At 39.1% G+C, this 22,135-nt stretch overlaps 2 protein-coding genes across 3 annotated transcripts in view; one reads left to right on the top strand and one right to left on the bottom strand.

The window, feature by feature from the left end:
• Window positions 1–1,343: 1,343 nt before the first annotated feature.
• Window positions 1,344–6,971, bottom strand: derl1 (derlin 1). The gene is made up of 8 exons (XM_088411601.1): window positions 6,518–6,971; window positions 5,717–5,828; window positions 5,579–5,643; window positions 5,341–5,367; window positions 3,777–3,872; window positions 3,018–3,070; window positions 2,797–2,907; window positions 1,344–1,931 (listed from the first exon to the last, which is right to left on the bottom strand). The coding sequence occupies exons 1-8, from the start codon at window positions 6,668–6,670 to the stop codon at window positions 1,796–1,798; spliced, it is 753 nt and encodes a 250-aa protein (XP_088267727.1). The 5' UTR covers window positions 6,671–6,971; the 3' UTR covers window positions 1,344–1,795.
• Window positions 6,972–7,620: 649 nt separating this feature from the next.
• tbc1d31 (TBC1 domain family, member 31) overlaps window positions 7,621–22,135 on the top strand; it is a 23,878-nt gene continuing 9,363 nt past the window's right edge. Inside the window, exons 1-19 of one of the 2 annotated variants that reach the window (XM_088410073.1) lie at window positions 7,621–7,984; window positions 11,578–11,715; window positions 11,916–12,031; window positions 14,519–14,697; window positions 15,444–15,595; window positions 16,336–16,495; window positions 16,639–16,839; window positions 16,918–17,070; window positions 17,675–17,754; window positions 17,838–17,984; window positions 18,075–18,208; window positions 18,282–18,415; window positions 18,493–18,672; window positions 19,521–19,753; window positions 19,837–19,909; window positions 19,989–20,068; window positions 20,148–20,283; window positions 20,902–20,994; window positions 21,299–21,385. In XM_088410073.1, the coding sequence (XP_088266199.1) occupies window positions 7,914–7,984; window positions 11,578–11,715; window positions 11,916–12,031; window positions 14,519–14,697; window positions 15,444–15,595; window positions 16,336–16,495; window positions 16,639–16,839; window positions 16,918–17,070; window positions 17,675–17,754; window positions 17,838–17,984; window positions 18,075–18,208; window positions 18,282–18,415; window positions 18,493–18,672; window positions 19,521–19,753; window positions 19,837–19,909; window positions 19,989–20,068; window positions 20,148–20,283; window positions 20,902–20,994; window positions 21,299–21,385 (2,547 nt within the window). In that variant the 5' untranslated portion in view covers window positions 7,621–7,913. Of the gene's footprint in view, window positions 7,985–11,577; window positions 11,716–11,915; window positions 12,032–14,518; window positions 14,698–15,443; window positions 15,596–16,335; window positions 16,496–16,638; window positions 17,071–17,674; window positions 17,755–17,837; window positions 17,985–18,074; window positions 18,209–18,281; window positions 18,416–18,492; window positions 18,673–19,520; window positions 19,754–19,836; window positions 19,910–19,988; window positions 20,069–20,147; window positions 20,284–20,901; window positions 20,995–21,298; window positions 21,386–22,135 lie in introns of both variants that reach the window. The other variant, XM_088410072.1, reaches the window with a different exon arrangement.

A 22,135-nucleotide genomic window follows, 5' to 3' on the forward strand; every position in this document is an offset into this window, starting at 1 on the left:
CGGAACATATTAATCTCGTAAACCGGGGGCCCACTGTAGTGTATATCTCTCTCTCTCTATATATATATATATATATATATATATATAGAGAGAGAGAGAGAGAGAGAGAGAGAGAGAGAGAGAGAGAGAGAGAGAGAGAGAGAGAGAGAGAGAGAGAGAGAGAGAGAGAGAGAGAGAGAGAGAGTGAGTGTGAGTGTGAGTGTGAGTGTGAGTGTGAGTGTGAGTGTGAGTGTGAGTGTGAGTGAGTGAGTTTATTGGTCCGGCCCACTTGGAAGTAGATTTTTCTCCATGTGGTTTCCAAGCTTGAACGAGTTTGACACTGCTGACCTACATTTTCAATTTCACAAGTATATTTGTTACTTTTTAACCATACTGAAATTTACAAAATAAATATTGCAAATTGTCTCTTTATAACATTATGGGGCAACTTCCCCCAAACAGGTTACTGCCAAATATTTAGTGATAAAATTAAACTTTTTGATGATGATGTGGGTCTATTTGACAAATAACAAAATTATTCAATTTTTAAAAAAATTAATCTGCTGAGACTCTTCAAAAAAGTCATTAAACGTGTTACTGCCATAATTTAAAATAATCATTTGAAATTATTTGTCCAGTCTTCCGAAGTCCACTGAGAGCAGGCAAGCTTCAACAAAATTGTACGCTAAATTATAAATCGCAGTTTAATATACGAACATTTTATTTCTTTACCAATAATTGAATATGAATGAAATAAATTTACAATAACATATTGAAAATGAAAAAAAAAAGTGCTTACACTCACCAAAACGGCTGTCCTCCACTTATTTCAATACAAAATCCATTCTTTTTCCTCAAAGACTTCAATGACTGGCTTGTAAATTTGTCTGTGCGTTTCATTTCCAATAATAATAAGCAACACGCTTGGTTTGGTTGAGCAACATGTTTGTTTTTTAAAATAACTTTATTTAACGACTTCCAACGTTAAACACGGTTGATCAACATAGCACTGCCTCTGCTTAGTTCAAGTGAGTATCCAATCACGTCACGTTCAATGTGAGGCTTCTGGATGGCCACCTTATGACTCAATTGGCAACGGTCTATTCACTATGTCACTTCTCATCTGTCTTTGCACGTTGCACAGATGCTAGCAACTCTTGACTGCGATGGCACTGGCCGCAAGGCAGATTCCATACACCCTGGCGAGACAAGTTAGCGGAATTCTAATTGGCTAAAAACCCTAACCTAAAACTAAAACACTGGAAGGAGCGTCCACTTCCCACCCAAAGCAAGATGTCCCCCACAATAATATGTAGCCAGGAATATGTGACACCCAAAAAAATAGCACATTCAGACTCCAGTAATTGTTTTCAGGAACTATTGTATTTACAAAAACAAAATGTACTTGTGTCTATAAGCTGTCTGTACCACACAAACCCACAAAAATACTTCAATTGGCCATGTGTTTCACACACAAGCATGTTCACAATTCCAGTCATAAACGACTCTCTGAGAAGGTTGGCAACGATCATGAAGAACCTTAATCTGCGAAGTATGGGATGTGTAGCAGAGAAAAAAAGCAGTGGAGACTGTAAGAAAATGGGATGTGAATAATCACATTAAAAATAGATAGATATTGAAAGTCATCAAAACAGCAGTCTTATTGTACTTTTGGAGTTAAAATACTCGCCACATCTTTTCAGAATTAAATTAACTAATTCGGATTTCAAACAGGAAAAGCCAAGAAGCAAACTCTTTAATCCAACACAGATGCTGAAAGTAGGCGATGGGTTGGTACTAGTCATCTTATTATTTATTAGTCCCCCAAACGGAAGCCTTGGCCCCAGTTGTGACGTCCACCTCCTCCTGCCTGCTCCTGAGGCACTGGTCTCCTAGTGGGAGGGACTCCGAACCCCGAAACCCCTCCTCTTCTGGTAGGGAAGAGCTGATACCTGTCGTGGAGGATTAGAATCATAGAAAAAAAAATGAACATGTAGGAAGAATCACATCACCACTGATGTGTGGTGGGCCCTCAAGGCCTTCTCTGCTGGCCTTTTGCAGTGCTTCCAGTGCTATATATTTTTAAAAAATGGATAACAATTTTTTATCCAATCGTATAATATAATCAAATTTTATCAAATAATTAAATATTCTTTAATAAGAATACAGTGGACCCCCGGTCTACGATATCCCTGCCTTACGTTTTTTTCATCTTATGATGTGATATGGGATGTTTTTTCCTGACGACTTTACGGTATTTTTCCCGCTTTACGACAAAAACAACTCTCATGAGCCTAGGGGTTGGCTGTATTTGTATTGTTGTGTTTCCATATTCAAGCGTTTTTAGGTAATTGCTCTTATTTTTTGGTCCCGTCAAACTGCCTGCACTGTAACGCGTCACTCAGATACTGGTCTGCTATTGGTCTGCGTCACGACTCCCTAAGATACTGGTCTGCTATTGGTCGGCGTCACTGTCAAAATGGCAGGCAGCATGCTACGGACTGGATCACGTCTGAGTGCTTAAATAAACTATTTAATGTGCATTTTACTGCTTAATTCAAACTTGAATGGGTGAGCCATGGGTCCCAAGATTGCTAGTGATGTTAAAGAGAGAAGTAAAAAGATGATTTATATGGAAACGAAGCTGGAGATAATCAAGAAATCCGAAGAAGGCTAAGCTGGGTTAGGCTACCCTCACTAGGGAATATGGCCATAACAAGCTCGTTACATAAAGGTAAATAAATCCTTTCCCTTTAATTTTTTTGAGCAGTATATTTTCCTTTTATCTGTATTGTTTTTACAAATAATAGCACTTACAAGAACTGTGGTGTAGAAAGAAAGGAGCGTCCTCCCAGGTCCATGGGATATTTGAACATGAGAAAAAAGTAGAGGTGACCAACCAGGTTCCCAATGAGCTCATTTACAAACCTGCACCAAAACAACATAGAAAAATATTGGCGGTTGTTGGGGAAAGGATGAACGCGTTTGAGTCATGACTCAAATCAGTACGCTGTGAACAACAAGAAGAGTTTACTCACGAGCCTCCAATGACGAAGTTAAAGATCAAGATGACCCAAGGAAGATAATGTGCCTAGACAGAGCATATGATGACCATTAATATCACAGCTATGGATATGCTGGACATGTTAAAAAAGGCTGGTCCTAAATACAGTTGTGCTCATAAATTGAAATATTATGGAATAAGTTATGTTTTCAGTGAATATGAATGATACATCTTTTCTTTCACTTGTGGATTGTGCTTGGAGCCGTTAACTCTTTCTGTGCCAAGCGTTATTGGACAAGGCAACTTCTAGAGTGCCGGTATATTTAGCATTTTCAATCGTCTTTCAAGGCCGACAAAATATTGTGTGCTATGTCTATGCAAACACGGGTGCTATCATTTGAATGACTGATTTCCATTCCTTACTTAGAAGTACAAGTCGCAGTTATCCCTACAGTGCTCAATTGCCCTAATATTAGATAAGCACTAGTCAAGGGTGTCAGCTATCCTCCATTAAAACAATGTATTAAACAACAATTATATTATTTCTGGTACTATTTTAAAAGACAAGAAGTCTCATCCATGGCACTGAAAGAGTTAATCTAACAACGATTATGACTTTTAAAAAAGTGTTAACATGGTGGTGTAAAAAAAACGACTCAAGCAAAGCACTAGCCATGAGTGAAATAACATTTGATTACAATAGTCTCAGAAAAATGGCATAGAAATCATTACTTCTGCCAGCGTATGTAGATTCATGAGCACAAATGAACAATTAAATGTGTAAACATGTTACCTTGAATCTTGTTCCAAACCAGAAAGACACAATCATGTCTTTATTGAACTGAGCCCAGATGTACAGTACAGACATGATCAACGGGATCATCAGCAGCTACAAACAAAAACATTATACTGTTAGCTTCCAAGCAAACACAGTTCAAGGGGAAATTAATACATATTTAACTATAATATGCTCTATGCAACCCCATTAGTTTAAACATAGTACTATCATCAATATTAAGGTTATGGAATATGAGTTAAGCAGCAAAATCCACCTGTCTTTATCCATCTTAAGGGGCGGCCATTTTGCCACTTGCTGTTGACTGAACACGCCCACTGTTGCTCAGGACTCAAAAGACTATAGCAAAATTGCACTGAGGGACTTATCATCACAGTGATTTCATTGAGTTTCAACTTGTTGCTTGGCAACTGCATAGCTAGCTGACGTGTCACACTGCATGCAGACTTGAGCACAATTAAGTGGACACAAAATTGGGAGGGGAAAAAAGTATCTACAAACACCTTTTCAAATGCCATGCATTTGTGATGGGGGTGTCTTTGTTTTTGCCATCTGAAGTGTAATTGCAATAGAGCACAATTAAGTGGATACAAAATTAAGAGGGAGAAAAATGTGTATCTACAAATACCTTTCCAAATGCCGTGCATTTGTGATGGGGGGACTTTGTTTTGGTCATCTGAAGAATTTTCATTCTTATTTGTTTTTAATTTCAGGAAACGTTGATGTACTTTATTTTTTTCCGTTTTAGACTAAACTGTAACCCATATAAACACTGTAAAAAAATAAGTTGTTGAAAATTGTTTCATATATTTTTTCTTTTTTTCTAATATTAAAAAGGACACAATTTTAGGTATACATATACCATTTTCATAGGTAATAGTCTTATTTATAGTCAGCGTGTTGAGTGGGAGAGGCACAAAAAGTTGTTTTCTTTCCTGTGGGGCTTGGCAAAATATAACTGTGGAGTACTGGACGACATGATTGCGTCAGTACACTTACTCTCAAACTAATACTCGAGCACGCTAGTAAGAGTCTAAATGAGGCAATACAGTATTTACCCACTTTTTATACAAAAAAACTTACACACTTAAGTCTGACCCCATGGCATCTGTTATGCACGGCCCTTCTCACATCACCCAATATACTGTATGTTGGTATAGGTTTTGATCTTGATTCAAGCTGGGCCGTTACAAAATCTGTTTTTTTGACATCCTGGATGCGTCGTCATAGCCCATTGGTGGACATTGGCTCTGACAGTGGTTTGCTGGAGCCCCGTAGCCTTGGAAATGGCTTTGTCGCCTTTTCCGGATTTCGGTCACTTTCTCAGCTTGAAACAAGGAAAGGTGGTGGTGCTTCTCAGTCCCAATAGCTCCTCCACTGTTGCATTCATTGCCTGGAGTGCAGTGCATTTCTAGATGGGAATTCATATGTCTGCTGCATTGCGACTGGAATTCCCCATGTGCATAGCGTTTCGATTAATCATAACAATTTTACAACCCAATATGGTTTACTCCATGTCTTTTACAATACCTTCCAACATATGTATAAGTTTAAAATTTACCTGCATGTCCATGATCAGCCCCGTTATCTAAAACCAGAGGCAAGGACAACAACCACAAGGCTTGCTTTGGTAACAGCTCGAAACTTGTGGACCGAAGGGATGTTGTCACTTGAAATGTCATCACACTAGAATGCACGTATTTGTATCGTAAACAGTAAACACTAATAAAACATTTGAGAATGACTGTGTTGCGTTTTGTAGCTACTAAAACACTCTTAAGGAATAAAGGAAAGGATACAACAATGCAGATCCAGTTGAAGAGGAGCATGAAGACATAGTCAGCTGGCCGCCCGTCAAACGCTCCTTAAAAAACAAGTAACATGATGCATGACAAACACAATAAAGTGTGTGGGTGTGTGTTTAGGTGCTGTCTCACCTGTCTCTAACCGAGTTGAGTAATTGTAGAGGAAATATAGGTTGACTAGGAAGAGGAAGCCGGTATTTGGGTACACAGGGAAATAGAGGGTAGCTGTCACTGGTCTCCACAGCTAAAAATGAAGCAGGTCAATCTATTAGAAACGTAGTCCAACTATATACATATTTGTTTTACAAGACACATATTCTCTCTCTCACTCAAAAAAAAGGTCTTCCTCAGACTACCATCAACTCCACGATATAAGTGCTAACACAAAAACACCAACACTGGATAATAGCAGAATGGATAATAGAGAACACCAAAACAATCTAGTTCAAATGTGTCATTTCTAAATAGCTAATTGCTGAGAGGTTGCAGTCCTCCATGAGAAATGGCTAGTCTTTATCTAATTTGCCCTCAAAATTGTTACGTATTACCTGAAATTTATCTTTATCTAACAAGTGCCAAGAACAATGAAATGCGAATTAATTAATTTATTCGTCTTCAGTGAGTATGTGCAGAGAAATACCAGTTGCAACGTTAAACAAAAGACCTGGCTTGTTTTTTGGTTTATTGTTCATACATTGCACCCCTAAAAAATAAATCAAATGTTCAAATTCTGTTCATGTTATGTCCGTGTGTTTTCTTTCACTCCGGTGTAACCGGAAGTCTGAAATTAGTCCCTACTTCACGAGCGAAGATTGGCTTGACTTTCGTCTTGGCCTGTTGAGTCATCCAAGCGAGCCACCTGAACATGCCACTATCGTACAAACGTTACAACATTCGTATGGATCTCTAGAGACAAACTCAAGAAACACTTACGTGAAATCTGCTTAAGAACAAATCTGGTCTCAGCGCCAGGTTCCTGGGATCAATCAATCCTAGTTTCCCTATGAGGGGAACAGCGATCGAAGCAGCAAACCAGCCCCTGGTGATGAGCGGGATGCTTTTGAACCAGTCCCCAATGTCTGACATCTTTCCATAGAACTATTTCCGCGTTCTAAACATTAAGTTTAAAATACAATTAGAAAATTCGTGAAATAGTGCCCATAAAGTCTTTGCTCCGGACCACTTGAAAAGTTTACATGACGTGGCTAATCATAAACGGCTAGCAACGCGTTGTTCGGTACCACTATGATCGAAGAAATCCTCGTCCGGTCAAGATTTTCAAAATATATTATGAGTTGGAATACGTCCACATCAATACGCTGTAATGTAATAATAAGGCCAACTAATTAATTAAAAATAACACATCTTTTCAGGCTCATATCAGGTTAATATATATTAAGCAAACATTTAGACAAAACAGTGAAACTTTGCCGGTACACAGTACATTTCACCAAACCAAACATGTTTTTACTTCAACCGCTGGTCATGAAGGTGGAAGACTAGTTAGCACGTCCGCCTCAGAGCAGAGGTCGGGGGTTGGCTTCCGGCTCCGACCTTGCTATGTGGTGATTTCAATGTTCTGGGTTTTCCCCGGGGACTCTGGTGTCCCTCCTGCATTTCAAAAACATACTTCATTGGTAATATTGGACACTCTAGATTTATTTTATTTGTGTTTGTGAGAATGGACGGTTATTCGTCCTGGTGTACCCTGCGATTGGCTGGCAAACGCCTGTTGAACCCCGCCCACTGCCAAGAAGACAGTCGGGATAGGCTCCGACTTGCCAGCGATCTTTGCAAGGATAAACATTAAAATATTGATGGATTTCTGGTCCTGACTGCAGTATATTAACGGAAATTCTGTGTTTTTAACCATTGACTTCCTGCTAACGCACATGACCAACTCAGATTGGTAACAAACAATAAAAAGTGCTAAAACAAAGTTTTTAAAACATTCAACTAAATAGTTGACGGAAATGCCGAATAATGGGCGGTCCTATGAAAAAGATTTCTCCCATGATGCCCCACTGTTTATGGTTTACGTAGACTCGGCGACGAAAATTAATTCCCAAATTGAAGTTGGAAGATTTTAATTAATTTTCTTTTACCACGCGGGAGTGGCCTTTTTTAATATGGCCAAATGAGAGAGCTGTAACTGGAATAAGTTGGTACCCGTTTGCTCCTACACAAAAGAAAGCATTGGATTTGTTTTCAAACATTTCCCGCTGCCCGTCCCGCTCGCAGTGATGAGATGAACTGTTTGGCGTTACTGTTGATCACCTTGACCCAACTGGAACTGCATTTAGTAATCTTTTAACAGACCGTATTAAAAATGGATGTGACCGACATTGGAAACAGAGAAGAAGGGAAGCTTAATCATCGTAAAGCAGCTCCAGGAAAAGGGTAATAATTACATACAAGCTAAAATGAACCGTTAACACGGTCATTGTCGAAGTTGTCTAACGTGTAAATAGTTCCAATTGTGCGTAATGATTAGAAACTTTTAACCACTTATGTCACCGACACTGTCTTTAAGCCGACTGTGCCATGCTGTTAATAGGAAATCGGTGAACGCTAGCCATATAATTCAGTAGTACTGTACATTACTAACGTGTTATTTGTTTTTTGTTTGTGCTAAAACTGCTAACGACTGAAAGAGTGTAACATTTATTTTTTATCAGAATGACACTTCGTGGTTTGTGCATGAAGACAAATAGAGTACCCGTTTGGAATTCAAGTTCATGTTTTTAGCCAAAGTAAACGTTTTAGGCCAATTTAAAGCTAAAACTGTTGTCAGAGCTGTCAATCTGAAGAAAAATGTTTTGCTTGGCAACCCATTACGCTTCTAGGAGAATAGAAACTGGAGAGACGAAACTGAAACTTTCTGCCAAAGCAAATCGATCAGCTCTAAATTCATAGTTTCTGAAATGAAAAGATCACTGTCCTTACTGCAAAACCTGTAAGAGGTCCTGTTGTATACTGGGGGTGCATTGCTGCATCTGGCTGAGGTTGTCTTTAATCTGTGCAAGGCTCAATGAAATCATAATACTATCATTGAAGAGAAATGTGCTGTCTAGAGAATGGGCCTTGCGGAGAAAAGCACACCCAAAAATGAATAAGCAAAACATTGAATTTTGTAGAGGCCCCCTTATGACCCCTGCTCAGTTAAATTTGATAGTTGTTGAAGGAGCTGAACATACCATCCGGAAAAATCGTTTTTCAAAACAATGAGAATTGGGGCCATTTTTTATGACAAAATACCTGCTGAGAGGTGCTTAAGTTTCATTGGAAGTTATTAAAAAAAAATCTATTGATTGTGATGATCAAAAGGTTGCACAACAAAGTATTGGGTCTTAGGATGATTTTGTTTCCCCAAGCCTGTTCAGTTAGTTATATATATATATATATATATATATATATATATATATATATATATATATATATATATATATATATATATATATATATATATATATATATATATATATATATATGTATATATATATATATATATATGTATGTTGAAAACCATTTAGTTGTGTAACCATTGTGGGTATTTCTTTATTTACCTTCAGGTTTTCTCTTGGAGGATGCGAGTTATCACTCGTATTTGAATTTGTTCTCATATTAAGAGGCAGAATTTTGGCTGAATTTTAATTCATAAAGTAAATATTTCTCGTACAGAAGCATTCATATCTAGGGGTTCCACTGTATTACAAACCCAATGTTTTCACATGCATTTTCCCGATTTTAATCCTTTCTACGGCAACTCGCAAACAGGGTAAATTTTTGTGTTGCGGCCCCAAAAACACCAGGGGGTACTAGCGTGCAACTTATAAAATTTGCAAGCCTTTCAATGACTTAATTGAGTGGCTTAGGCTGACTACCATAATGCAAAGTTCTTGCTATGCGTTGTGGGACTTGTAGTTGACAAAAGGCTTTGATGTAAGAACTAAATGTTGCAGGAAAGCCTTTATTTTGCTGCAGTGTTTTATTTCATGCAACACATAACATTATATCTGCATATTCCAGTCTGCAAAATCTGCGGTATTGAATAGCTGTTTTTTTCCCCTCCTCACGAAATGAAAATTATTTGAAATGAAACAGACTTGGAATATATATAAGTAAATACACATATGTATCGATAGAGCTGATACTGAACACTTTGAAGTGGAAATACATTTAAATTTGATGATGTTATGACCATTTCAAAGTCAGCCAATTGGGGGATAATAATACAGTGGGCCCCCGTGTTACGAACTTAATCCGTTCAGCGGCTACGCTCGTAACTCGAATTGCTCGTATGACGGGCAATCCAGACCTATGTTAATTAGTGAATGTGTGCAACGCGTGCAAAAACCTTAGGTAAAAACATCACGACTTTATACACATATTAAAAATTAGTCAAATAATCTACTGTACAGTTAAATTAAATAACATAAATATACAAAGGAAAAATGACATTTACCTTTGGGGCGATGTGACTTGAGCTGGGTGGAGGCGGAGGGGAGCAGAGACCAACCCACAGAATTTATTTATTTATTTTCTTACGAACTTTTCTCAAACTAGAACATATCACCGGCGATTTCCTTCTCTTTAATCTATAGTAGAAGAAGCCTCAATTTTGTTGTTGACCGAGGTCCGTCCCCTGGCAAGGAAAGTCTTGCCCTTAGAAGATTGCCGAGCGGTTACGGCCACACTCACGAGCAAGGTTAACTATGCGTGCGCCTCCTTCATATTTTTTTTATTATCTCCTGCTTGGTTTCTATTGTCATCATCCTCTTACTTCTTCCTTTACCGCCACTTGCAATTTTAGAAGCCATGTCTAACAGATAAAGTTTGCAAAGTCTTCACAACACACCGACCAGCTGTGCCATCAAGCTAGATGAAGGCGTTCGGCCAATAGCATATCGGCATTTCTGTGATTGACGTGATGCCGGCCAATAGCATATCCGCATCTCCGTGACCGAGACCGGGACTGTGAACTTAATCGACCAATAACGTATCGGCATCTCCGTGACTGACACCGTGACTGAGACAATGACTGTGACTTTGTAAGAGCAATAGCATATCAGCGTTACCGTAAAATGCAAGAACAGTTGAATTTGTTTATGCTGCAAAGCGAAAAAAGTAGCTTGGACACTTTGACGGGCATGTTGGATTGTTCGTAAGACGCTGCGGCCCGCGTTCATAAGATGAAAAGTTCGTAAAAGAGGGAGTTCGTAAACCGGGGGCCCACTGTACCAGGTTAGTAAAAAATCCCTGGACACCCAGGGGTTAAATGGGGTAATATGTATATAGTTGGGAAAAATAGCCCGCTGCAAGGCAATTGGTAAACATGATCAAATTCATGAAGACCGATAATAGCAAAATGCAGTTTGAGTCAAGCAAATAGTGCTCATTAAAAGTTGATGTTAAACTGGTGTTTCTCCCTCAATGTAAAACATATTCTCGCTAAATGTCAGAAAATGACGACCAGTCAAAATGAAAAGTCACATGCACATCACTAAGTATAGCCCCCCCCCATGTCAACCTCTGAAAATGTCAAAATGATCACACCAATATTTTGGTTTTAACGGACGTTGAATGAATGATAATAAATTTGTCATCCTCTCCACCCGGTGTTTGCAACAGATTCATTTCGCTTGATAAGGAAAACACTTTAGTCCATAAACTTCTGAATTTGAGCTACAGTATTTGGGCATTGAATGTCCATATGAAGTTTGGTGACGATTGGCAGTTTTCTGGCAGTCCCGTTTCACACATTCATTTTGCATTCTGTTAATTTAATTGATCTATAATTAATGACGATAACAATAATGAAAATAATGAGGGATTGAGTCTCTTTTTAACTGCCGCAATTTTTGCGTAGTAATTACAAGGAAAAGAGGTGCAAATGAGAGCTTAGTATTTGCTTAGCTGCAATCCATCATTTTTCATCATACTGTTTCCTCTTTCCTGTTTACTTTCTGAGTGTGTTGTTTGTATTTTCACAGCGTATTGTTAACTGTGGTTCGCACCGCTCAGCATGCTAAGGTGCGTTTCCTCCATGCAGCCTTTAACGGCACAGGAGAATCCTTCCTGGCTGGTGATCACCATGGCAACATTTATGCCTTCGACATATGCAGGAACAGGTGAGTCAATCCTTTGTGCCCATTTGGAGACTAACCCATTCAATCAAACATTATATGTTTATGAAGCCAACATGTCTGAAACATCTTTTATTGACATTTGGGTTTGTGCTGCATAATTTGGCAACAGGCTTTCTTGGAATGTTTCTGAACAAGATGATGTTTTGCACTTATTTGTTTTTGTCTTTTTCATTTTTGGACAGATTTCGTCTAGTACAGAGAACAGGACAAGCCTGCACTGCGCTAGCATTGAGCTTGCATCGAAACACAGAGTTCCTGGTGGCTCTTGTTGACAATACCATCAAGTGTTTTGACCAAGGTATGACCAAGATCTACAGTCAAAGTGTCATTGTATTGAATTTCCTGTTTGGATATTTGAACTAACTTCTTTTAACACAAGCATTTTTTTTCTTCACATAAATTCATCTGTCAAATTGTTTTCTGTTATGTGAACCATAATTTAAATTATAAATTGAAAAAAAAATGATAGTCAATTCCGACATTAGGCAAATCATATGCATAGACTTTTTACTGTTTGTGAACTTTATTATCAGTTACTCGAAGAACAGTTTTTAACTAGTACCATAGTATTAATCATTAAATCATATTACAAGGGGGTGTGGCACTCCTTTGGAGGCCACCATGTCTGTTTTAGCTACAGACAGTAGGAGGTCCTGCATTTACCGTAATGTCCCTAAAGCTCCCACAAGCGCATGCAAAAAAATATACATAAAAATACACATACTCCCTTTAACAAAATACAATAAAATACAGTAGTTAATGCAAGCTACTTTTCACTGATGGATATTGTTTTAGGGACAATAAAATCTTACATGACTGACAATTTGAAGGTCAAGCAAGGAAATGTAATAATTTAAGCAGTATACTGTACTCTAAATCATTGGTTCTCAACCTTTTTTCAGTGATGTACTCCCTGTGCAGCCAAGTAACTGGACCAAAGCATTTTAGGGTTAAACAAAAATAGATAAAAGAATAATGAAACATGCTATCAGCGTCTGATTTATTAAGCTTTAGATCCTTTCAAACTTCATTAGCATTGCTCCTTAAAAATATAATCAACCTAAAGTGTCCTCTTTTGGATCATGAAAGAAATCTGTTTTGAAAAAGAAATAACTAAATTATTAATAAATGTTTTTGCACAAAAAAATCAATATGTGTCAGACCTGTTCTAAAATCTATTTTAAAATATTAAAAATAAATGATTGTCCACAGAAAAAGATGAAACAAAGTGTTCTGTTTTGGGGTTACAGTTGAGATCTGTTCACAAAAATAAATCATTCAATTAATTATTAATAAATGTTTGTCCATAAAAAAATAACAACATAAAGTGTCAGACCATATTCTCAAGAAGAAATAATTATAAATGAATATTTTTCTGTGGACAAATTTTTAACATAAAACATGTTGTTTTGGGATTACAGGAGCGATCTCTTCACAAAAATATATCATTAACCTGATTATTAATAAACATATGTCTCCAAAAAATAATCAACACAAAGCATCAGACCTTTTCTCAACAAGAAATAATTATAAATCAATATTCAACTTAAAGTGTCCTCTTTTGGCATCATAGTAGAGATGTGCACAAAATAAATCATTAACTTGACAGATAACGAGAGGTGGCACATGACAAGTTTGGTCGAACCATTCTAGTATGTTTTTACAGTAATGAAATTGAATAACCTACTGAACATAAAATTTGTTTTTTCAGCTTGTATTTTCCTGGAACAATCAATTAATTATATAATTATTTTTAAAGGGTTTTTGCATGTTTGTTTGTTTGTTTTATTTTAAATCTCGAGTACCCCCTGAAGTTGCTTCAAGTGCCTGGGGTACGAGTACCCCCATTTGAGAACCACTGCTCTCGGTAACTGAATACAAACATACATATCCTGTAACTGTGTATACCATAAGTACATGCATTTTTGTATGTGCATGTTAGACTCTGTTTTTAATTCAAGTTACTCTTGTTAGACATACTTGGCCGATTCTCACTTCAGGTGCAGATCCACAGCAATTATGCTAGTCAAGGCAAACTGGGCAACATTACCGACCCCTCAAAAACTGGCTGCCGCCACAGCATGTCCGTTGGTGGGGAGATAATAATAACAATACATCACTTTTATATGGTGCTTTTCTAGACTCTCAAAGACACTTTACAACGAATATGTTATTCATGCACTCACACATTCAATACAGTGGCTGTAAACTACGTTGTGTAGCCACAGCTGCCCTGGGGCAGGCTGATGGAGGCGTAGGTGCCAGATTCCAACCAACCTCTGGGGTCAAGGTGGGTGAAGTGTCTTGTCCACTGACACATGACTTTGACAGAGCGGTATTCAAACGGCTGACCCTTTTGTTAACTGGATGACCTGCTATCCTACCTGAGCCATGGCCGCTCCTCTCTCTGCCTGAGCCCTTCTTTGCTGGGAACTTCCCCGCGTCGAATGTACGGCAGAGCTAGAGCTGCAAGCGGGCGTCGGGCCAACCAAGCGAAGCGGCAAGTAGGGAATAGCTCTGCCATGTGTGGGCAGATGCAGAGGAAGGGCTATGCACGCACGTTTTTTCTCCGTCTGTGCTTCTTCTGCTCGGCCACTAGGAATTGATATTTAACGCCAAAATTTCAAAATATGAACAATTCTGAGGCAGCCAGAATTATAGTCCCTGTTCCAATCGTTGCTGGGATAGTCCATGTTCCAATCGTTTCCGGATTCTCAGCGCTCAGCCCTTTTCCAAACCACAATTACATACTTTGTGTATTTTGTTTGTTTGTTTGTTTGCACAGAGACAAAGCAGATGGTGAGTTGCATGCGGGGACATCAAGGGGCCATTTTTTCCATCTCCATCCACAGCTCAGGCCGGTATGCCGTCACCACATCCTCAGACACTGCTCAACTGTGGGATCTGGACACCTTTCAGAGGAAGAGGAAGCTCAATGTCCATCAGTCAGTGGGTATACAAAAGGTAAAAACAGTTTTTCAGCTTGACGATCAACAACCCACTAATTTGCAAAAATTGTCTTGAACCAAGACGTAGACAGATGTTTCATGACTAGGAATGTAGTAATATTTAACGATTATTAAGATGTTATTGTAAATCACAATACCGTCATTATATTGTTTCTAAAATGTTCTGAATGTGAACCTAATTGGCAACTAATCAATTTGCAAATTCATTGACAACTATTTTAACAATCAAGTAATCTTTTAAAGCCCTTGTTTAATCTAAAATTGTCCAAATCTTTTGATTCAACCTCTCAGATTTTTGAAATTCCTTCATGAAGCCTCTGCTTTTACTTAAAAATACAACATGCATACAACAAAAAGTACATCAATACCCCCTATCTGCTTATTGCTTAATTGTTCTTTAGTTTATATTTTTTGATCACTACACAATAGCAAACAACAATATTTGGTTAAAAATAATCAGGGAAAATAATGGGTTTGTATTAAACTTAGTTGCAAAATAAAAAAAAACAGTATTTGATTAATAAATGGAGGAGGAATATGTCAGTGACAGACCTTTTTAACTGTTGAGCAAGTATTTACCAGTTGAATCCACCACCTCCTCTCAGTCATGGTTTAATAACAAAGAACCACCACATGTGAATATGCTTTACTTCTGCTGCTGAAGCAGGACGGCCCTTTCCCAGCGGTGAGTGCTATAAATTCATAAAACTGCCATCCCATTGTTGAGTTAATTTGTTTCAGGTTTTTTTCGTCCCTCTCAGCAACACCATCCTCAGCTGTTTCAGTGACAATTCCATCTTTGCTTGGGAGAGCAACACGCTTGTGTACAAATACCAACTTCCTGTGCACGACTGCAGATCCCGGCTCTTCTACAGGGTCTTTGCTGTGACGCCGTGAGTCCCACTTCCCAACCACTCTGGCAAAGTCTGTGTATGAAAACCCAACATACAGTTAGAGAAGAATATGAGAAATATTTTCTGCAAAAATACACATATACTGTAGCAGCTTATAATATTTGGACAGGATTAGAATACAGATATAAGAAAAAGTGGACCAAGTCTAGATGAACTCTAAAACCGAGAGGAGGTAACGCTAGTACACTGGCAAACAATTTTGAAAACAATTATGTTGAGTTAGATATTTCTGCTAGTTAAAACTAAAACTGGTGTGCTGATTCCAGAATTACAGTCTTAGAGTGATGCTAGCTTTTCTTTTACCTGTGTAATGGTGGGGGCTGTTTTTTTTTTTTTTTTTTAAGTTTTCAAACTTGTAACTGTCACCTTAGTTTCATTTAAATAAACATGTATTTAAGTTTTATCAGAAAACATGGATCTCGCTCTAAACTTGACATAATGGAGAAGAACTGCTTATTTTTGGATTCCACATTCAAAAAGAAATGAAAGCAGCAGTCAAACCTACTCACCACAAACTATGTTATTAAAACAAAAAATAGTGTTGCTTTTAAGGAGAGCATATTTTAAAAGAACTGTACTGTCATTTATCCCCTCTCCTTAAAGGTTTTTTCATTTTTGATTGAATTGTATAGTAAATTCCAGGTCACACTTTAGTATTAAATGAAAAGGGTTTAAAAAAGATTTGTCATCACCGTGTTTCAAATATCTGGTGTTAACAGTGATGGTAAGATTCTGGCAGCTGGGGGGCGGTCCAACCTTGTGCACCTTTGGTGCTTGGACAGCAAAAAGTTGGTCAAGGTGATCCAGATGCCCACACAGGTTCGGACTGTCAGACAGCTGGAATTTCTTCCCGACAGCTTTGATGGAAGAGCCACTCAGGTAGGCTTGTTGCAACGGATTGGTGTGGTTCATTGACAGTTTTTTCCCCTTACCATGACCAAAATAGAGCATAGGGATTGTAGGGATGCAGCTGGAGTTTTAACGTACATTCACAACTTCTTCTCCTCCTGTACTCTTCACAGACATTGGGTGTGTTGGGTCAAGATGGAGTTTTGCGTTTTATTAACATTCACACCTCTAAGCTCCTCTTTCTTGTTGGATTCCACAACAATGCCATCAGCACCGTGACCATTAGCCCTACTGGTCGTCATGTGGTGGCCATCTTGGATGATGGCGCCTTCAGTGTCTACAGTGTTCAGAACCTTACGGAGGATTTAAATAAAGTAATGCACATCAGAAAAAAGATCTGGATTGAAATGTCACATTGCAGCTACTGTCATGCACAGCCTCCACTTTTACAGGTTGCAGTCGTCTCTGATATTGCTGCAAATCAGGCACCATCGAACCTCAAGGTCAAATCTGATACGACGCAAAAGCCAGCCAAAAGTACAGGTAGGCCGAAACGGGTGAGGACTCATGTCCCTGCTGCTGGCTCTTCAGTTGAGGACAAAGAGGTAGGAATACAGCCTGGAACATTGTTCAATTCTAGGCCACAATGTATGGAGTGGAAAAAAAACAAAACAAAACATGTATCTCAGCTCAGTATTACTGTGGTGGAGCAATGATTAGCACATCCGCCTCAAAGTTCAGGGACCCGAGTTCCAATCCACCTGGCTCCGGCCTTCCTGTGTGGCGCTTGCATGTTCTCCCCGAGCCTGCGTGGGTTCTCTTCGGGCACTACGGCTTCCTCCCACACTCCAAAAACATGCCTGACAGGTGTATTGGACATACTTAATTGTCCTTAGATGTGGTTGGGTGCGTGAATGGTTTTTCGTCTCTGTGTGCTCTGCAATTGGATGGCAACCAGTTCAGGGTGTCCTCCGCCTACTGCCCATAGACAGCTGGGATTGGCACCAGCAAGCCTGCGTCCCTCGTGAGGATAAGCTGCGCTAGAAAACGGATGGATGGAAGTAATACTGTAGTTCTGCTCCAATTTGGCCCTAATTTAGAAGGATGTTGAACAATCTTTTTATAAGTTTGATGCATCTCAACTTGCATTCATAAATTTACATTAGAATAATTTTGTCGTAATCGAGAATTGTCCTTATATTTTAACAGAATCAACTCCCTGGTGGTCTGAACAAGACTCGACTCGTGGGTCTCTTAAAAACATTTGGAGAATATCCTGCCAAGTACAGGTACTGCAGTTCTCTCGTGAAAGAGCATACACCGTGTCAATATCGTATACAATTGCAACTCAGCATATTGTATCAACTTTTAGGACATTTGTGTGGCGGTCTTTGCTGTGCCTCCCCGAGAACTACACAGCATACAGCAGTCTGACTGATAAAGGTCTCCACTCAGCTTATCTCACCCTCCATGAGAAATATCCCATCAAAAGTCAGAAGCTCCAGAGAGGGCTACAGAGGTACATATCTTACTTCACATGATCAGCTCAAACCTTCACAAAGTCCAAATTGCAAGGTTTTGTTTTCTAATCCTTTCCATCTACTCGTAGGGTCTTAGCTGCTTTATCTCATTGGGCTTCCATCTTTGGAGAAGCGGAGTTTCTTCCACTGTTGGCCTTTCCATTCGTCAAGCTCTTCCAGAACAATCCTCTGCTGTGTTTCGAGGTGGTCGCCACTGTCTTAGGTACATTTTGACCATACCAGGGACCTTTGTCAAAATGCAGGCCGAGTGGTGACTTCTTTGTGATGTGGCACAGTGAACTGGTGTCAACACTGGTTTGAGTACTTCCCCAACCCTCCTCTAAACATCCTGAACATGGTCGAAAACATTTTGGCGTATCATGACAAGGAGCTGCTGCAACACATGGTGGACTGTGGCATCACCTCCCAGGTACAATGTATCCATCAATGAATATACACGTTAAACCCATGTTTGTTACTTGTGAATGAACTTTGCGTTTGTGGCAGCTCTTTGTGTGGCCGCTCTTGGAGACCTTATTCTCTGAGGTTCTGACTCGTGACGAATGGCTCAGACTCTTCGACAACATATTCTCTAACCATCCGTCCTTCTTGCTGATGGCCTGTGCGGCCTACCTGACATGCTGCCGCGAACCCCTGTTGCTCTGCTCCCAAAAACCGGACTTTGAGGTGTTTTCTGTTTCTCTGTCTGCACCCCCATTGGAAACAGATAAATATCAATATGCAACACATTATTTCAATCAATGCCTGTCAGTTGTTACGTTTAATAATGATCACATTTACACAAATTCCTACAATGTCCCATTACTGGTGAGCTTTTTTTTCTCTATTTATTAATTTAAAGAAGAGGCCAATCATATATATCAAGACCTGTTATACTATGTATTCCGCTCATATAAAACTTACAAATACAAATATTTAGAATGATTTTCCATTTTTATAACACTGTAACAAGTGGGTAATGAGCAATTGTCTACAAGACCGAATGAACACTTCAAAAGCTTCTATAATACTGCCTCGACAAATAAATTACAAAAATAATTGCATTTCATCGTACGTGACCTATTCTGTTGCTCACAGTGCTTTTAACTGATTTTTTATTTTTATTTTTTTGGAAACATGGAGCTAATCTTGACACAGGTTTTGCACTCAAACATTGGATGATTATTTTTTTTTTCAATATACTTTCAGCTATTTGGAGATGGAGGTTCCCTGAAAATAAGATGAATTGGACAAATTGATTAAAACATTGATAAATGTTTTCTGATTATTATTTTTTTAAAGGCAATACGAAAACATTCCTCAGACCATTTTTTCCCTTACACAAAAGGTTCAATTTCCTCAGAATGTGTCATATAATCGTCTATGCTCCGAGAGGTGACGTCTCACTTGACACATGATTCTGTTTTGCTCGTAAGTGTGGTTGACGGCACTTCCAGAAAAGTGAAGTGGCATTTTGAACACATCTGAAGTGAGTGTGAAATAAATTAAACATGTCATGTTTTCCCATCCATCAGTATTTTTTCCATCATCGGAACAATGTGGACATGGAAGCCGTGATAAAAGGCGCCTATCAGTTGATGAGTACCACGCCGCCTGATGTTCATCCGAGGGGAATGTTCTCCGACTTCACCCCACTGACTAAAGGCCAGTACCCTGTGTTTAACCACTACCCAGAGTTTATAGTGGAATATCTGAACAGGGAGAGGGAGACAATACGCCGGCAAGAGATAGAGTACCTCCAGGAGAGGTGATACTGCATTTTACAAATATCATTTATAGATGATTAAAAACAAAAATGCTGTTTAAAGTATGCATGTTTGGTCTCAATAGGCAGGAGATATTGTCTCTGCGTACAGACTTGGTGCAGCGTCAGGCTGAAGAGGATGCCTATTACGTGCAACAGGTGGCAATTTAGAGAGCACTTGCATGTTAGAGAAACAAAAAAAACAACAACAACCAACTCAACTGCTTCGACTTCACAGGATCTGCTGCAGAAGGCTGAAGAGCAGCGCAGAAATATGCTAGCACAAGAGGAGGAGAAACTGGCACAGCAAAGGAAAAAGTAACCACTGTACTTCCATTTCACTCTTCGTACATGTTTTCATTTACAAGTTGGAAAATTTGTCATTGTCCTTTCACAGTTTGGCGGCCATGAAGAGAAATCTGAAAGTGAAGGAGTTGGAGCTACTAGATGAAAATCGAAGCCGTCTTCTCAAACACCAGCAGAACCTCAAAGTCTCACGAATACACAACCTGGACCAGGAGATAATGAGGAAGGTGAGGAGGATCTGTCCAGTTCAAGAATTGACAATGAAATCTTCAGACACGGAACTCTTTGTTTTTTATTATATTCAGTTATACTTGGAAGTGGCAACCGATTGAAAGTTCGTTGTGATTTACGATGGAATCACAATTTTATAGTCCTGAAGTTTTTTTGCAACTTCTAGCATAAGTATTCTAATTACAATACATTTACAAAAAATAGACATATGTAGAAAGGACATGAAATCTTTCACACATTGAACTTTGCCAATACATTTTAAAAACAATGAAGTACATCACACCTGAAGGTTAAATGCATCAAAAAGCTCCTAGCATGGGAGTTCAACTTTTTGGAAATTTTACAATGTTGTTTTGTCACCCTTAACACCCCAAAGTGTTATTTCCCTTCATTGATGCCTTTGTGCCATGTAATCGTTTATGTCCTGAGGGCAGATTTCTCACTCAATACTCAAATTTGAGTTTTCCTTTCAAGAAACCCCCCGTATTACTAGATAACTTGTATTAAAGTTCATCAGAATGCATCGTTGTACCTAAGGTCAGTAACTGTATATGACTTTTGTCAATGATGTTCATCAAGTTTGGCCTATAGGAACTGAACTGTGCGGCTTGCAGATGGATCTTCGTGAACAGGAAACGGCTGCAGCATTGCAGGATCTGGACCTCAGACAGATGGAGCTGGAGGTGCAGCGGCGGCAGCTTCAACAGGTGACATCTTACTTCCTCCTCTTCTGCTGCCCTCATGTTTTGATGAATGATAATAGAGAGGACTAGGATAGAAATCCACTCGTGTCCAGATTTCCTTAAAATCTAATGATTTGTTTCCTGACACGTCAGCCATCTACAATATTTGACGGGAATATGTTGTGTGTACTGCATTGCTGCCAAAGGACGATAATGAAGACTGTGTAAAAGCACCGTATAGATTTTCCAACAAACAGAGCCACATTTTTGTACAATTACTTTTGGTGTTAAATGCCACACTCTTCTTCTTGGCACATTCTTATGTCAGCAACTGTGGAAGGAGCAGCTTCGCGTAGAACGACAGGTTGCAGACATGAAGACGAAAAGTGCAGAAAGCGGGAAAACAAGCATGCAGGTGAGGTCAGAAATGAACAAAACTGTTGTGTCTTAAGGGTGAGGAGGGACAAGTGCTGGAGTCCCGTGCTGTCATCACTCACTAAGCACGTACTTGGACTGTGTTCAGCGTGCAGGTATATGCGATTCAATCAGATTCCTCGTCAAATCAAGTTTTTGTGGCCGACTGTTTGTCCAAATGTCATCTGGACCCTATCCGTAATCACAGTCACAAATGTGCAATGAGAATCCACAAATGCGCTGCTGAAGTCCCAAACGTGTAATGAGAGTCACAAACGTGTACGTTGATTTGTATGTGTTAACATATGGTTAATCTGGAATTAGGGTGATCCGTAAGCACTGGACCTCCTGTTTTGCTGTATTCTTGTGTGATTTTCGCTAGAGTCCTACCGCACAGGAGTCATAATTAGGCTCGGTTCACACGGCAGCTTGAAGTGACCCAATAGCTTTTTTTGTTTGTTTGTTTTTTGGTACGTATCAGACCTGTATCTAATCTTTTAAGGGTGGTGTGGACTACAGATCCGATTTTTTTTTTCAAATGCAACCTGGACCACTTGGGTATGTGGAACTATATCTGATTCATAGCCAATTTTTTGTCATGCCATTTCAGCCTGTACAGTAACGTCCTTTTTCATTCATCCAACATTCCACGTGACAAACAAGCTTCAAAGGTCACAATTCTCTGTTGGAAAAAGCCAAAGCAATAATAGCAATTGTATTGGATTTTGGCCGCAGCCCGAGCAATCACTAG

The sequence above is a fragment of the Hippichthys cyanospilos genome, chromosome 3, assembly GCF_059441005.1.
Source record: "Hippichthys cyanospilos isolate Australia breed blue-spotted pipefish chromosome 3, RoL_Hcya_1.0, whole genome shotgun sequence".
Classification (NCBI taxonomy): Eukaryota; Metazoa; Chordata; class Actinopteri; order Syngnathiformes; family Syngnathidae; genus Hippichthys; species Hippichthys cyanospilos.

Coding starts and splice junctions, on each gene's coding strand:
- derl1 (XM_088411601.1), bottom strand. CDS start 6,670: ATGTCAGACATTGGGGACTGGTTCAAAAGCATCCCGCTCATCACCAGG. Junction 5,644..5,716: donor CTCAACTCGGTTAGAGACAG/GTGAGACAGCAC, acceptor TTGTTTTTTAAG/GAGCGTTTGACGGGCGGCCA. Junction 3,873..5,340: donor GGCTGATCATGGACATGCAG/GTAAATTTTAAA, acceptor TTTTGTTTGTAG/CTGCTGATGATCCCGTTGAT.